The 16,679-nt window shown below is 39.6% G+C and overlaps 7 protein-coding genes across 7 annotated transcripts; all 7 read left to right on the top strand.

Moving 5' to 3' along the window:
- Positions 1–252: 252 nt before the first annotated feature.
- Positions 253–1,953, top strand: YAP1802 (Yap1802p; the record flags this gene model as incomplete). Its single annotated transcript, XM_056228264.1, has 1 exon — positions 253–1,953. The coding sequence occupies one exon, from the start codon at positions 253–255 to the stop codon at positions 1,951–1,953; it is 1,701 nt and encodes a 566-aa protein (XP_056088003.1).
- Positions 1,954–3,065: 1,112 nt separating this feature from the next.
- On the top strand, positions 3,066–6,029 carry PFK1 (6-phosphofructokinase subunit alpha; the record flags this gene model as incomplete). The annotated part of the gene is made up of 1 exon (XM_056228263.1): positions 3,066–6,029. One exon carries the CDS (start codon positions 3,066–3,068, stop codon positions 6,027–6,029), a length of 2,964 nt encoding a protein of 987 aa, XP_056088002.1.
- Positions 6,030–6,768: 739 nt separating this feature from the next.
- Positions 6,769–7,629, top strand: PEX21 (Pex21p; the record flags this gene model as incomplete). Its single annotated transcript, XM_056228262.1, has 1 exon — positions 6,769–7,629. One exon carries the CDS (start codon positions 6,769–6,771, stop codon positions 7,627–7,629), a length of 861 nt encoding a protein of 286 aa, XP_056088001.1.
- Positions 7,630–8,104: 475 nt separating this feature from the next.
- KEL2 (Kel2p) lies at positions 8,105–10,756 on the top strand (the record flags this gene model as incomplete). Its single annotated transcript, XM_056228261.1, has 1 exon — positions 8,105–10,756. One exon carries the CDS (start codon positions 8,105–8,107, stop codon positions 10,754–10,756), a length of 2,652 nt encoding a protein of 883 aa, XP_056088000.1.
- Positions 10,757–11,135: 379 nt separating this feature from the next.
- Positions 11,136–13,505, top strand: SKDI07G4860 (uncharacterized protein; the record flags this gene model as incomplete). The annotated part of the gene is made up of 1 exon (XM_056228260.1): positions 11,136–13,505. The coding sequence occupies one exon, from the start codon at positions 11,136–11,138 to the stop codon at positions 13,503–13,505; it is 2,370 nt and encodes a 789-aa protein (XP_056087999.1).
- A 450-nt stretch (positions 13,506–13,955) lies between these two features.
- On the top strand, positions 13,956–14,243 carry SPG1 (Spg1p; the record flags this gene model as incomplete). Its single annotated transcript, XM_056228258.1, has 1 exon — positions 13,956–14,243. The coding sequence occupies one exon, from the start codon at positions 13,956–13,958 to the stop codon at positions 14,241–14,243; it is 288 nt and encodes a 95-aa protein (XP_056087998.1).
- Positions 14,244–14,727: 484 nt separating this feature from the next.
- On the top strand, positions 14,728–15,429 carry MIC26 (Mic26p; the record flags this gene model as incomplete). Its single annotated transcript, XM_056228257.1, has 1 exon — positions 14,728–15,429. The coding sequence occupies one exon, from the start codon at positions 14,728–14,730 to the stop codon at positions 15,427–15,429; it is 702 nt and encodes a 233-aa protein (XP_056087997.1).
- Between the last annotated feature and the right edge of the window lie 1,250 nt (positions 15,430–16,679).

The following is a 16,679-nucleotide window of genomic DNA, read 5'->3' as shown; positions in this document are numbered from 1 at the left end:
TGCTTTGGCAGAGGGGAAGATTAGTTTTGTAGCTGCGTAGGAAAAGTTTCTTGTTCATATTCGAGGTAAAAGTTGATTTCTGAATCTTGCTAATAAGACTTCCTACTTTGGTGTTCAAGGCAGAAGAAAAAAAAAAAGATCTGTTGCGACAGTGTTTCATTTGCTGCCTTTACTGAAACATAAGACAGCAGCAGTGCCAAGCAAAAGGTGTGACCGCTTCCGCTACCCCTATATTAGGTACATAGACCAATCATGTCTTCATTATACGCCAAGTTGGTTAAAGGGGCGACCAAGATAAAAATGGCCCCTCCTAAGCAAAAATACGTGGATCCTATTCTATCAGGGACTTCGAACGCGCGAGGATTACAAGAGATTACCCATGCCCTGGATACAAGACTGTCTGATACGGCGTGGACCATTGTCTATAAGGCACTGATTGTGCTGCATCTGATGATACAACAGGGTGAAAGAGATGTCACTTTAAGGCATTATTCTCATAATTTGGAGGTCTTCCAGTTGAGAAAAATTTCGCACACTTCTAAGTGGTCCTCCAATGATATGAAGGCGTTGCAGAGGTATGATGAGTACTTGAAAGCCCGTTGTGAGGAGTACGGCAGGCTAGGAATGGACCACCTACGAGACAACTACTCTTCGCTAAAACTGGGAAGCAAAAATCAGCTTTCAATGGATGAAGAGTTAGATCACGTCGAGTCATTAGAAATCCAAATTAATGCTTTGATAAGAAACAAATACTCTGTTTCAGATCTAGAAAATCATTTGTTATTATATGCGTTTCAATTGCTGGTGCAAGATTTACTAGGCCTATACAATGCCCTTAATGAAGGTATCATTACTCTGTTGGAATCGTTTTTCGAACTGTCCGTCGAGCACGCAAAGAGAACGCTGGATCTTTACAGGGATTTCGTCGATATGACGGAATATGTGGTTAGATACCTAAAAATAGGTAAAACCGTTGGCTTGAAAATCCCTGTGATAAAGCATATTACCACAAAGTTAATCAATTCTCTCGAAGACCACTTAAGGGAAGAAACGAAAAGACAAAGAAGCGAACCTCACGAACAACAACAAGATAGAAAACCATCTACAGCTATTAGCTCCACCAGTAATCACGACAACGACAACAACAACAACAACAACAACAACAGATCTATAGCGCAGCAGAAACTGGAACAGATTAGGGAACAAAAAAGGCTGCTAGAGCAACAACTTCAAAACCAACAGCTGCTTATTTCTCCAACAGTCCCGCAAGATGCTTATAATCCGTTTGGCTCACAACAACAGAATCTAAATAGTGACACCTTCACATTCGAGCCTGCTCAACCTCAGGTGGCCTCTCAAATTCCTCAGCAGACCGGTAACCCATTCTTGACGCAACAACAGCAACAGCCTTTGCAAGGGACGTCCGCATATGTGATGCCACAACAAGCTGAAATACCAATAAATTCGAACTTGAATGGTCAACAGACTGGGATATACGCTTCTAACCTTCAATACACTCCAAATATTAGCGATTTGGGATTTAGCAGTTATACAGCTGTCGATAGTCACCCAATGACGATGAACACTTTAGAACCAACGAAGACAGGATCTAAAAATCCATTTTCATTGGAGAATATTGCCAGAGACCAACAACAACAGCAACTACAAGCGTCTCCAAACCCATTTACTTTACAGCAAGCACAAACTACACCAATTCTTGCTCAAAGCCAAACAGGCAACCCATTTCAAGCACAAAACATGATAACATCACCGGGGGGTGCATACATGACTGGTCCGCCGGTTGAGTATGCCTCCACTGGAATGCAACCGCAACAACAAGTCATGCAAGGCCAACAGACTGGGTATGTCATGGTTCCCACTACGTTTGTCCCTATTAATCAACAGCAACAACAACAGCATCAACAAGAAAATTCGAACTTAATAGATATATAGCGAAGGATAGATACTGGAGTTTTTTGTTCCCAACGGGGCTCCCTTGCATATTATAAACTCGATTTTTACGTAATTCCGTCTAACCCTTTATATTTTATGACACCATCTTCCGTACACGTAAATTTAACTAACTGTACCTAAGCCATCTGTCAAATCCTATCCTGAAATCGCCAAGGCGCATATTGTCAACTGTGGTTTACATACCTTTCGCTGAAAAAGATGGTCCTGCATTTCGGGGATTCCTCAATCCGCACACCGCACGTGTCGTGCTAGCTTCCACTAAATTGAATCTCAGTTTTCTTTGAATCTTTCTCTTCAGCGCTATGCTCGGATGGTGGCAAGTAAAAAAGAAATTAATATCTCATTAAATGAGAGGCATCGTAGGTAAGCAAGTACAGTTTTAACAAAGCATCTACTATTATCAAGGCCACTCACTTCCAGTGTTCAAACGCACAACTTGCTGCACCGTGGATGCTTAATCAGTGAGGTTACCGCCATCCTTTTTAGTTTGCTGGAGATGTCTTTTTGGATCCTGTAAAAAATGCAATCACGTTTTCACGTTTGTTTTTTTTCCTTGCGGAATTGCGGAATTTCCCAATTGGCAGCGTTATCCGATTTGAGATCGACTTGCATCAACGTTTGAAAAATATAAGGATGAGGAAGTGAAATCGGTTTTTTTCCATTGTCGTCATCAACATGTATTTTTAAATAAATAATTACAATTTTTTTTTTCCTTCTTTTGTTTTTATTTTGTTTAATTTCATCTTGAGTATTAAATTCTTCTGGTCTTAATAAAGGAGCTTTTTTTAGTATCTTCTTGTTCAATTTTGTTATTATTTTTCCCTTAGCTCATTACTTTCTTTTGCTCTCAACAATTTAAAGGATATTATTGCTTTCTATCAATAAAGTCTGTTATTCTATTTGGATTGTCGTCTACTCAAGTCTCGCCTAGTAAACAAACGATATACAAATTTGAAATTAGAATAACATATAGGGAGAAAATTTTTTTCCATCTTTTATTTCGAACAGATACCAAAAAACTAAGTTTACTTTAGCTATATTTGGGAAAGCCTTTCTATAAAAAATAATCTGAAAACAAACCATTATCAAAGATGCTATCTCAAGATTCTTGCTACGGTGTTGCATTCAGATCTATCATCACCAATGATGAAGCTCTATTCAAGAAAACTATTCACTTCTACCATACTTTAGGGTTTGCCACCGTCAAAGATTTCAATAAATTCAAACATGGTGAAAATAGCTTATTATCTTCAGGGACTTCTCAAGATTCTTTGAGAGAAGTTTGGTTAGAATCTTTTAAATTGAGTGAAGTGGATGCTTCTGGTTTCCGTATACCACAACAAGAAGCAACCAATAAGGCTCAAAGTCAAGGTGCTTTGTTGAAGATTCGTTTAGTTATGTCTGCCCCAATTGATGAGACTTTCGATACCAATGAAACTGCCACAATTACTTATTTCTCTACTGATTTAAACAAGATCGTCGAACAATTCCCAAAACAAGCCGAAAAGTTATCCGATACCTTAGTATTCTTGAAAGATCCAATGGGCAACAACATCACTTTCTCAGGCTTAGCTAACGCCACCGATTCTGCTCCAACTTCCAAAGACACTTTCTTGGATGCCACCTCTGAGGATGAGATCATTTCTAGAGCTTCTTCCGATGCTTCTGACTTATTGAGACAAACATTAGGCTCTTCTCAAAAGAAGAAGAAAATTGCCGTCATGACTTCCGGTGGTGATTCTCCTGGTATGAATGCTGCTGTTCGTGCTGTTGTTCGTACAGGTATACACTTTGGTTGTGATGTCTTTGCCGTTTACGAAGGTTACGAAGGTCTACTAAGAGGCGGTAAATACTTAAAAAAAATGGCCTGGGAAGACGTCAGAGGTTGGTTGAGTGAAGGTGGTACTTTGATTGGTACTGCTCGTTCTATGGAATTCAAGAAGCGTGAGGGTCGTAGACAAGCCGCAGGCAATTTGATTTCTCAAGGTATCGATGCTTTGATTGTCTGTGGTGGTGACGGTTCTCTGACTGGTGCTGATCTTTTCAGACACGAATGGCCATCCTTGGTCGAAGAATTGGTTGCTGAAGGTAGATTCACTAAAGAAGAGGTTGCTCCATTCAAGAATTTGTCCATCGTTGGTCTTGTTGGTTCTATTGATAATGATATGTCTGGTACTGACTCCACCATTGGTGCTTACTCTGCTCTGGAAAGAATCTGTGAAATGGTTGACTATATCGATGCTACTGCTAAGTCTCATTCTCGTGCCTTCGTTGTCGAAGTTATGGGTAGACATTGTGGTTGGTTGGCCTTGATGGCTGGTATTGCCACTGGTGCTGATTATATTTTCATTCCAGAAAGAGCTGTCCCTCACGGCAAATGGCAAGACGAATTGAAAGAGGTTTGTCAAAGACATAGAAGCAAGGGCAGAAGAAACAACACCATCATTGTCGCTGAAGGTGCTTTGGATGATCTATTGAACCCCGTTACGGCAAATGACGTTAAAGACGCCCTAGTCGATTTAGGTTTAGATACCAAAGTGACCATTCTAGGTCATGTTCAAAGAGGTGGTACCGCTGTTGCTCATGACAGATGGTTGGCTACTTTGCAAGGTGTTGATGCTGTCAAGGCAGTTCTAGAATTCACTCCGGAAACTCCTTCTCCATTAATTGGTATCTTAGAGAACAAAATTATTAGAATGCCATTGGTTGAATCTGTGAAGTTGACTAAATCTGTCGCCACTGCCATTGAAAACAAAGATTTCGATAAAGCAATTTCTCTAAGAGATACCGAATTTATTGAATTATACGAGAACTTCTTGTCTACTACCGTTAAAGATGATGGCTCCGAGTTTCTACCAGTGTCCGATAGATTGAATATCGGTATTGTCCACGTTGGTGCTCCATCGGCTGCTTTGAATGCTGCTACTCGTGCCGCGACTTTATACTGTTTGTCTCACGGGCACAAACCTTACGCTATCATGAACGGTTTCAGTGGGTTGATTCAAACCGGTGAAGTTAAGGAGTTGTCATGGATTGATGTTGAAAACTGGCACAACTTGGGTGGTTCCGAAATCGGTACCAACAGATCTGTTGCCTCAGAAGACTTGGGTACTATCGCTTACTACTTCCAAAAGAATAAACTAGATGGTTTGATTATCCTTGGTGGTTTTGAAGGTTTCAAATCTTTGAAGCAATTGCGTGATGGTAGGACTCAACACCCAATCTTCAACATCCCAATGTGTTTGATTCCAGCTACTGTTTCCAACAACGTTCCAGGTACTGAGTATTCACTTGGTGTTGATACCTGTTTGAACGCATTGGTCAATTACACCGATGATATTAAACAAAGTGCTTCTGCCACCAGAAGAAGAGTATTCGTTTGCGAAGTCCAAGGTGGTCACTCCGGTTATATCGCTTCCTTCACTGGTTTGATTACTGGTGCTGTTTCTGTGTACACTCCAGAAAAGAAGATCGATCTAGCTTCCATCAGAGAAGATATAACTTTGTTACAAGAAAACTTCCGTCACGATAAAGGTGAAAACAGAAATGGTAAGCTACTGGTCAGAAATGAACAAGCTTCTAGCGTATATAGCACACAATTACTTGCTGACATCATTTCCGAAGCAAGCAAGGGTAAGTTCGGTGTTAGAACCGCCATTCCTGGACATGTCCAACAAGGTGGTGTTCCATCTTCCAAGGATCGTGTTACTGCTTCTAGATTTGCTGTTAAATGTATCAAGTTCATTGAAAAATGGAACAAGAAGAATGAAGCTTCTCCAAACACTGATGCTAAGGTTTTGAGATTCAAGTTCGATACCCACGGGGAAAAAGTACCTACAGTTGAACACGAAGATGACTCTGCTGCTGTTATCTGCGTCAATGGTTCTCACGTTTCCTTCAAGCCAATTGCCAACCTATGGGAAAATGAAACCAATGTTGAATTAAGAAAGGGTCATGAAGTCCACTGGGCTGAATACAACAAGATTGGTGACATTCTATCCGGTAGATTAATGTTGAGAGCTGAAGTGGCCGCTTCAACCACCGAGAACAAGTGAATGATTGCAATGAAAAGTTTAAGTTAAGCAAAAAGAGATAAAAATAGCATGCACTTTATTCTTTATACAATTGTTTTTTATCATAAGCTTTGTTTTATGTACCTGTTGTTTTTTTTCTCTCCCTACCCTCTATTTTTGTCTATTTGTCTTTGTTTTACTCCTTTTCGTTATTATTTCTTTATATAATTTTTGTACGATATGATACACATAACAATGAGCAATGAATATATTTAATTTTATTCTACAAGAGATACTCTTCAAATATGATAAGGTTTACGCGGCACTATTAATAAGTTGGCCTAGGTAAGCCATTGACGCTGTCTACTTTATTCAGGTTTCAGCGCGAGCGGAGACTTTTTCACTGACAATCGTTGACAAAGATGGTATCTACGCTATTGCTGTGAAGATCAGTATCCTCTGGCTAGTTTGGATTGGCAGTCAAGCGCACAACCCTGTTTTATAGTCACATGATTGCTACTGACATAATGGTACAATTTTAAGCTTGGGTGATGTTGACCTCTTTCGTTTTTCATCTTTCCGCCGGAAAAATGAAAACTAATGCGATAACCGGAGATGGAATGACTAAATATTTCTGGAGGCATGGTGACCAAGACTCAAACGTTTGAAAGAAAGAGGATATATATTAAAGGTGTGTAAGTGCTCAGCGTTGAGGCTGTATAATATTTGTAGGTTGAGAAGCAAGCGCTGAATTATAGAGAAGGGAACCCGACTACGTATAATGCCGAGTACTTGCCGTACAAGCCCGGTGGAACAGGTTATCCAAAAGGGACAGCGCATACAGAACGATTCCTTGATACCGTCAAAACCTACCAGGTTCACCCATAGGGAATTTGAAGCACACTATATCAATAACGACTCATGTGTGGAAACGTCCTTTTTGCATCACGCTGGAGGTTTGAAGGGCATTGCTGCTGTGAAGTCTCAAAATCAACCCTCTTCAAGAACTTTCAGTAAAAAGAACAATTATGAGGAATCGAGCAATTGGGTTCCGCAATTCTCATCAATGAATATCAATGATCCGTTAGAGTTTACTTCAGAATATAAAAAGTTGTATTTTGAGTTCGAATCACAACAGCGTCAGAATTCGAGCGGGCATCATTATCCTATCGCTAGCTCTATCGTCAGGAAAACGACAAGCAATTTCCAACCACGAAACACGCTTCGACAACATCTCCAAGGAAACCGCAACAACTCAACAGATGAATTCAAGCTCGACGCGGAGTTCCAAAATTTAGAGAGCGAAATTCAGGAAATGCGGTACGAGCCAAAAATACAAGAAGAAAAGTGGCAAGACCAAGACCAGTTAGAGTTGCAGAGGATTGCTACAGAAATAGTAGAATGCTGTGCTACGCCACCTTCATCGGTATCTTCCACCTCTACTCTTTCCTCTATCGACTCAAAACTATCTGAGTCAAAGTTCATACAGCTGATGAGAGGGATCAGCAGTGGCGATGTGACTTTAAGAAAGGAAGCAAGTGGAAATTCCGCAAGCGAGTTATTCCACCGCAGCAGTGGAGAAATAGTTGGAAACAAACACATTTCCGTCAAAGACCAAAGTCATGAAGACGTTTACAATTGATAGTGAAATTCGCTATTGTACCTCTTGCAACTAGTGCGTATATAGGTACATGTATACATATAGCCAAGACCACATATGTTAAATGCGTATGTGCGCTCCCACGCGTTCTTTGCACTAACTGGCAACGTACCGGTCATGCAGATGCAAGGCCTACCTGCTGTCAAGTCCATCCATCCTCGTTTAAAAGTTACTACGCCTTTTTACATGGATCATGCTGATGTAAGCTGCACGAAATGACACGCTTTTTTGAACTTTTTCTTCTTTGGGAGGTGCTGTGAAAAAAGACTTCGACAAATCCGAATAGTTTCGCCAGAAGGTATCAGCCTGTGAAAGGGTCTTTGAGATACTAATTTGTTTAAAGTCCTAGTTTTGGTGGTCTTTTTTGTTTTTCCTTGATTTAAGAGTGTACACACGTGAATTTTAGGACTAGTTCAAAAAGAAAAAATGATCTGGATGAAGTGACCCCTTAAACAGTATGGTACCTTTCAAGCTGACCAAGAAAGTGTCTTCTGATACGGGTCCCTCTTTAAGTCAAATACAAATTGCGTCTAGAACTATGCCTCTCATGGATAATAGTACTCGAATAGTCACACCAGCATTACCCCCGAATCAGCAAAGAAGTATATCAGGTGCGTCGACCACTTTACCTTCACCAATAGAGCGCGAGAATGCAAAGAAATACGTATGGAATAGGATCAAATTGAAAGATTCTCCATTCCCCCGTTATCGTCACTCTTCATCACCTATTGTTTCAAGCGAGAATAGAATTTTTGTGACTGGCGGACTTTATAATCAATCAGTTTATGGGGATGTTTGGCAAATAACCGCTAATGCAGATGGAACGAGCTTTACTCCCAAGGCAATTCAGATAGATCGAAATACCCCTCCTCCCAGGGTGGGACATGCTTCTACCCTTTGTGGCAATGCGTACGTAGTATTTGGCGGCGATACACACAAACTAAACGAGGATAAATTGTTGGATGATGATATTTATCTTTTTAATGTCAATTCTTATAAGTGGACTATACCGCAGCCCATTGGGTCAAGACCGCTAGGAAGATATGGCCATAAAATTTCTATTATTGCTTACAATCCCATGCAAACCAAATTATACCTTTTTGGTGGGCAACTAGATAAGACTTATTTCAACGATCTGGCCATGTTTGATTTGTCGTCGTTCCGTAGGCGAAACTCTCATTGGGAGTTTTTAGAGCCGGCTACCACCGTGCCTCCACCTTTAGCAAACCATACAATGGTAACGTATGGTAACAAATTATGGGTCTTCGGTGGGGAAACTCCGAAAACAGTAAGCAATGAAACATACTGTTACGATCCGATACAAAACGACTGGTCTAAAATTGAAACAACAGGGGAAATACCTCCGCCAGTACAGGAACATGCGAGTGTGGTATATAAACATATAATGTGTGTTTTTGGCGGCAAATATACTCATAATGCATATTCCAATGATGTTTATTTCTTAGACCTGCTGTCGTTCAAATGGTATAAACTTCCCCATATCAAGGAGGGCATACCCCGAGAACGATCCGGTCATTCTTTAACGTTAATGAAAAATGAGAAGATTCTTATAATGGGTGGTGATAAATTCGATTATGCTAACTCAGGTACTGATAATCTTCACACTTCAGCAACTGATCAAGGTGAAGGAACTTTGTTATATACTCTAGATTTATCGCACTTAGATGAGCTATGTCCAGGGATAATGAGCAAAGCTTTGTTAATAGAAAATGATTCTTCAGCTTTCTCTTCTGGGAAATTTGCAATCTCTAATGCGGTTGAGGCGGAAAGCCAAGAGATAATAAATATTCTTACGCCGAGATTACCCAATACCAAAACTTTAGGTCCCAATGATATTGATGCACCCGCCAGAAGTGAATTCGATGCTTTGAATGATCACGCGCTTCCAAACCAACCTGATATAGAGCCGAGAACCCCCCAGCCTTTAAGAATTGATATGGCCATGAATGGTAAATTTGTAACAATCAACAGAAGACCTGAAACTGATACACAATCTATCAAAAATTCTGCTCTGCAGAGCCCCGCAGCAAATATAAAAGGATATACCTCTGCTTTACTTGAGAACACATCAAGTGACAGTGTAATTCCAAAAGGTGTATATGACAATCTAAATTTGGAAATGCAAACACTACATCTCGAAGCACAACAAAAGGAACTTGAAACTGCTAGACATATCTCCGAACTAGAGAAAGAAGTCCAAAGACTGATGGTGATCAAAGAATCCTCAAGGGATTCCAGTTTTCAAATGGCGAGACTGAAAAATCTAGAAATTCAAAAGACTTTTCTGAAATCTAGAGTTAGTGATTTAGAAAAAGTATTAGACCTAAAAATTTCTCAAGCAAAAGAAATTCATAACCAAGTAACGATTCAGAATACAAAACTGAGAACGTGCTTTGAGGATAACGTTGTTAAGAGGGAAGTCATTAATTTTGAAAATAGATGTGAAGTTTTGAACCACCAAAATGAAAAACTTGTTAAAAAAATGCAAGAACAGAACTCCGAACTTCTCACATCTTTAAAAGACTCATCTTGTCATTTAGAAGAATTCTTAATATTACAGTCTAATAGTGTTCAACCACATCAGAAGGGGAGAAAGAATGGAGTGGAAAAGGATGAACCGCTGAAAAAGATGGACAACATTATCAATGAAATGCACGAAATCAAGCGTACAAAGAAGGGGATGCAGTTTGAAACGCAAAAGCTAAATGATGAAAAGGCTGTTCTGCAAACCAAGTTACTGGCCAATGACAATAAACTGGAAGCGCTAAGAAAAATGCTTGACAGAAGTTCAAAATCTATGATCTTAACCAAGAAGGCCATTGATTTATCACGATCAGAGCTGAGGAAATATCGTGAATGTACTGATAATTTACGGGAAGAAATCAATAGAATCAAAAATGAGCAACCCGCCAAACAAGAACAGCAAAGTGCTATCATTCACAGCAGTTCACAGACTCTGCGCAGAATGAAAGTGAACAATCTGAAAGCGGAACTGTATATTTCTAAAGGAAAGAGAGATATCATTAAAGAAGAATTGCTAACTCTGAAAAAAAGACTTTACACCCTCCAAGCACAACAATCACAATGACATGCAGCTACACACTAGTGAAAGTATATACGTAAGTATAAATAGACATGTAGGTATCTAAAGGAACATTGTAAACATTTTAAATCGAAGGATGAGAATGATATGATGGCTCACTCGGTCATTTAGGTAAACTTTTGACGGGGTGAAAATTACTAGCCGCGTTTATTATTGCTCGCCGGGTAAAGAACTCATTTCTCTAGGGGGATTTTTTTTAGGCTGAGCTTACCTACAAAACCAAAAAGGACCCTTAACAGATCGAGACTATTCAGAAGAATGAATAAAAGCCATATAGAAACGCTCGATATTGACACGCTGTAGATAAAGGGAGAAGCCTTGATTTCTGGCACGAAATTGCTGAGTTGCAACAGGAATAAAAGAAATGTCAACCGCAAAAACATTTGCCAAACATATTTCGTTTGATGATTTGGCACCTTCTTTAATTGATGATCAAGCTACTATTATTAAAAATGACAGCCACCATGTCGGGCTGAATAATCATTTCTTACATATACCTCCACAATTTAATCCAGTTTACAGAAACAGTTTGACCGGTAGCCAAGGTTCTAGTGAACTTACTGGTGATGAAAATCTGGATTCATCTGAAGTCGAAGGAGCTTCTCCACCGGCCCGAGTAGAAAGTCCAACGTTTACAGCACCTGGAGTCCCTCAGTTATATACGCAGATGTTTTCCCCTGCAGCGCATGACCCTTCCAAAAGCTATCTTAGGTCACCCAGCAATGAAAGAAGTAGGAGTGAGTCTCCGATGTTCAGGTCGAGAAGAAGAGCTTCAGTGAGATTACCTCCTCCCCCAAAAATCTCTGTGTTAAAAAGGTCCTTAAAAGCCGCAGATGAACAGGGGACTATTGAAGATATTGATATCGGAGACTTAGATTTTGACGTAGAGAGGAAAATGACCAAAATGACTGAAAGGAATACCCAGAAAAATTCCGGATCGAGGAAGGGTTATACACAAGCTGCATTTGCAAATCTTAATGAAGTTGAGGATAGAATTGAAACAAAATCGATGGTGGATTTATCTGAAACTGAAAATTCGGAGAAGTCAAAGAAAAGATCCAAATCGTTTGCTGGAATGACAGATGAAGAATTAACAAAGCTGGAAGAATTTTATATAAGCAAAGGGAGATCGAACAAAACTAAAATAGATCAATTTGATTTTAGTGAGCAACTTCCGGTCTATATGGACACAACCGTATCAAAGACAGATTCAGAAAATGTAACGGATCCTTTGGCAGCAATTTACCCATCAAGACCTACAATTGTTCATAATGCAATTTCAATGACCATTGATCACCCGCATTATGAGAGTTACGTATCCAAGATAAAAGACAAGCTTAATTGTAAGGAGAAAAATGACGAGGTTGATTTAAGAGTTGTTTCATGCTATATATCGGGCAGAAGGTATACCTGGTCATCAGTAGATTGGTATGTTGAAAATTTAGCAAGAGATGGTGACCACCTAGTCATAATTACCACAATTCCTGAGTTTGAAGCCAAAATTGATACCTTGGCTTATAAGGAAAAAAGAAAACACCGCTTGGAAAGAATGACCAGTGATACTAGTGAAAGCATGACCATGGCATCGCATAATCTTGCCAGTCCTGACACATCAAGTTCATTATCCATCGGCATGAGAATCGAAGCTATTCATAATGAGGCAAAGCAGACTTGCTGTAACATTTTAAATTACTATGCGAAAAGACTGGCAACCAAAACCGTTAGAATTAGTATTGAGATGGTGAAAGAGGACTCAACAAGATCTGCCATAATTTGTGCGACTTCTCTATATGTACCGAGTTTACAAATAATCAGTACTGTCAGCGCCAACATTCAAATCAAGTTCAGAAATGGAAAAGTTAAGTTGCCATTCTTTTTAATGAAGCACTTTGCCATGCCGGCATTTGTCGTCCCGTTCGAATTCATCAAACCACAGCTTCTAATCAAACCCAAAACAGATAAAACCGACAGTGAAGATAAGGAAGAAGGAGTTGACGATTTGAAGACAAAAGTAAAGAAAGAGGAAAGATCGCAATGGTTAAGTGAACTGATCAAGAGAACTTTAGAAAACCCCTTCACCAAACATAAAGTAGTTGATTCGGATAATAATGAAAGCGATAGCGATGAGTCAGTAGCCTCCATAAATGAATATTTCCCAATTTCACCCGAGAAAAAGCAAGAAATGGAATTTTTTGACAAGATGGGATATGTGAGGCCAAAGCCGTCAAGACAAGTACTATTGGACGATAACACACTCATGAAATACGATAGCTCTGGCCGGAAATTAACTCCCGTTGAGTCAAAAAGTTCACGGCGCAGTTCCAAGCGCAGTTCAAGAATACAGTTTAACAACAACGGGATTTATAAAGTAAAATCCATGGTAGATGATATTTATAATAATGACGCTGCCTCTACGCCACATGCCAAAACTGCACTGAAATGGGACAACGAAGATCCAAAATCAAAATTCACCTCACATCCGATGAGAAAAACGAAATCTGCGGGCCTATCACCTAGAACATCCTCCACTTCATCTCATTCAGGGCAACGAAAGTCCCATCATCACCATCATCATCACAGCCGCGTTTCAAGGACAAAAACTGCCGAAAGTAGCAAATCAGCCAACAGCAAGAAAGGCAGTTCCTCATCCTCAACAAGTGAACTTCAAGTTAAGAAGGATGGAAAAAAGAAAAAAAGTAAGTTTGGTTCGATCTTCAAAAAAGTGTTTGGTTGAGCTGATTTGACACACAAAGCGAGGAGAAAAGACGACAAACCAAAAAAAGCATACAAATGATCAGGACCACCCCGCAGCAGGGGGCTTTAGAACGTTATTCTATACATAAAATTTGATAAAGATATAATGTTTTATTTCTTTTAATAGTTCTATTGCAATTTTACTGTACCAGTTGTGTCAGCCGCACCGAAAGGGGAGATTGAATAGACGTACCCTTTACAAGGGATAAGAAACCTTACATCATCTCGGCTGGTTGTGTATTAGTAAGTCACGAATCTAGAAGACGTGAATTGCGGAATATTGGGGTATTACCGTTAAAGGTCTTTCGTGACGTGAAACTCTTCATATAAATTGGATTGCCGAATTTCTCCCGTTCTCGCAGAGCTAGCTTATAATACTATTAAGAACAGTTGAAATTATCGCACTAATATCCAACAAGCACAATCAGAGATGAAGTTAGATTCAGGAATATATTCAGAGGCACAAAGAGTTGTAAGGACTCCGAAGTTTAGGTACATAATGCTAGGGCTGGTAGGGGCTGCTGTGGTACCGACCGCCTACATGAGGAGAGGTTACACAGTGCCGGCACATAGCTTAGACAAAATTAACGGCGTGGACACAACTAAAACGTCGGTTTCTGGCGCGAATGAGAAGGTAGCTATGACAAAGGGCAAGAGCTTGCAAGAGATGATGGATGATGATGAAGTCACCTACTTGATGTTTTCTTCCATCATGTGAAGAGAGCTTCTTAGGGCTTTCACGGTTTTTTAGTTTTTTTATTGCATTTAGTCATTGTGATGACCAATCCATGGCAGGGTTTTATAAGTATCCACAGGCTCCCTTCCTACAACACATACATAAACAATTTTTTATACATTAATTCAAGTGACATTTATCTTATGAGCTGACGTTCAACTTATGATTTAAGTCTCTAAATATGCCGCTATAATGGCTGTTCATCCAGAGAATCAACTCAAGTGCTATTGTTAGAAGATGTTGAGGACAGGACAGGCGCTTTCACAGAGGTGTATTATTATACTGCTTGTTTAGTCTATGACCATTCCGGGTAACCTTATGGTATATCATTCCTTTATATCTAATGGAAAGCGAATGAATTTGCCCGGAATTGTTAGCTTTCAAGGCCAACTGCCACTATAATTGGTTAAAGTGTTGAAAGGTAACTTGAAAAGAAGAAAGCTTATTGGACATAGCACGGGACATCATGAAAAAAGACTTTTATCGTCAATTGGACCCAGTTGAAGAAAAGATTGTTCCACCAGAAAATGTCACAGTAACCTCCTCAGATGCTAAAGAGGCCACTGTTAATGAAAAGGATGCTAAGCAAGGTGTTCTATCGCAAAGGATAATGAGATATATCGGGCAGAATGAGCTCGTAGACGGCATTTCAGTTCGTGATCCCGATTACCTGAAGAAATTTTTCAACGAGAAAAGACAGAAATTGTCTGTTAAATGGGATAAAACAACAAGAAAAGTCGACAACGTCGTCGGGAAATATTATGCTCGTGAAAAGAGTTTTACATCAACCATCGGAAACTTGCATACAGACCCAAAGGAGCATCTAATACCAGGGCTTTCTTCTACGTTAGTTGCCTTTATGGCAGGTTCTGTCTTGACAAGAAAAAGGACGTGGTTACTTCGTGCTACCATGCCCTTTGTATTGGGATCATGTTGTTTTGCATATGCAATGCCAAACACCTTCAAAAACACTATGGATCTTATCCATGATTTGGAAAAAAACGCTTTTCCTAACTTGGTTCAGAGGCAAGATCATGTATGGGGAGAAATCAAAAGGTTAAGTAACGCGTCTATAAAATACTACAGTGACGCAAAGAAATGGCTTGAAAAAGATGTAGAAAAAACGGGGGATACAATCAAAGATTGGACTGGTGTAAATGTAAAGTAAACAACATCCCGCCTGCTCCACATCCAAGAATCATATAAATACATAATTACCTTTACATACATCTGAATATTCCATATAGAGGTCCTCGTGGGGGTTTCTAGTAAAAAAAAAAGCCAGTAATAAGCCGTATATTTTTATTGAAATGCACAATAATTCCATTTTTTCTCATCGTGTGACTCAATTACTCAGGCGGCGTAGATCAAACATAAAAAAACTCATCTTACGGGACTTTGTTCTTGAATTTGAACAGTTGACATTTTTAAACCAAAGTGTTCATAATGGACCATATCATTACGATGCTCAAGCTCCTTTGGACGACCAACCACAGTTTGCATAAAGAGTAAAGAACTACAAGTGTAGACATTCGCATGTGGAGGCGTTTTTTCTTTCGAAAACTTGGCATCAATCAATGGTTCAGTATTTGTATGAACGGTTATTTTTTGAAGGTATGAGCATTTGGCTAACAATTCATCAACGTCTTTCTTAAACGCCTCTGTCCATATATTATGAGAAGATTGAATCCGATGGATTAGTGTGTTTGAATTTGGTCGGGCTTGTTACTCTAGCATAGCTCAAGTTTGTGTAAACGCGGCACCTACCGATAGTAGCACTAGAGGAATTTCGTTTTGTTATCGAGTCGTTACTCATAACAAAAATTATCAGCTGACGTACTTTTATCGCCGAATTTAGCGACCCTGTGTAAATACTCAAACCTGCAGGAAAATCATCTGTGACAGGTTCCGTCTTTACGGCAAATCTTAAACTCCTCTTGACAGAAGCAGAAAAAGAGAGTAATGTCTCAAAGAACCGTACTGGTTTCCCTGCATGATTGGGTGAGTATTCACGGTAATATATTGACCTGGAGTAATTGACAAACTTGCCAGATCAATACCAGTTTTAAATCTTGGTTTTAAACTGAAATCAGCGATATCTGATGTTACATAATTTTTAGCAGTTATTTCAAATGATTCCAATCCGCTCATAATGCTTCTTTGTACATTTTTGCTTCAACAGTGATAAAGACGACAGAAATAGCTCGGTATGCTTTGACCAATGGCTAATAATTTGGGGTTGCAGCATTGTCTAATACCTCATTAGTTGCTTTTTTTAACAGATAATTGCCGACGCTTGGATAACGCTCAGGCTTAATTTGCAAAGCACGCTGCTTGCGGCCAATTTGCTTGAGATAGTTCATCGGAGCGAAGAAGTCATCAATATTCTTAGCTGCAGCCCAAACAGTTGTAGCCAAG

Source organism: Saccharomyces kudriavzevii (genome assembly GCF_947243775.1).
Source record: "Saccharomyces kudriavzevii IFO 1802 strain IFO1802 genome assembly, chromosome: 7".
Classification (NCBI taxonomy): domain Eukaryota; kingdom Fungi; phylum Ascomycota; class Saccharomycetes; order Saccharomycetales; family Saccharomycetaceae; genus Saccharomyces; species Saccharomyces kudriavzevii.
The sequence above is the reverse complement of the archived record's forward strand: the minus strand, read 5'-3'. Positions and strand labels throughout refer to the sequence as shown.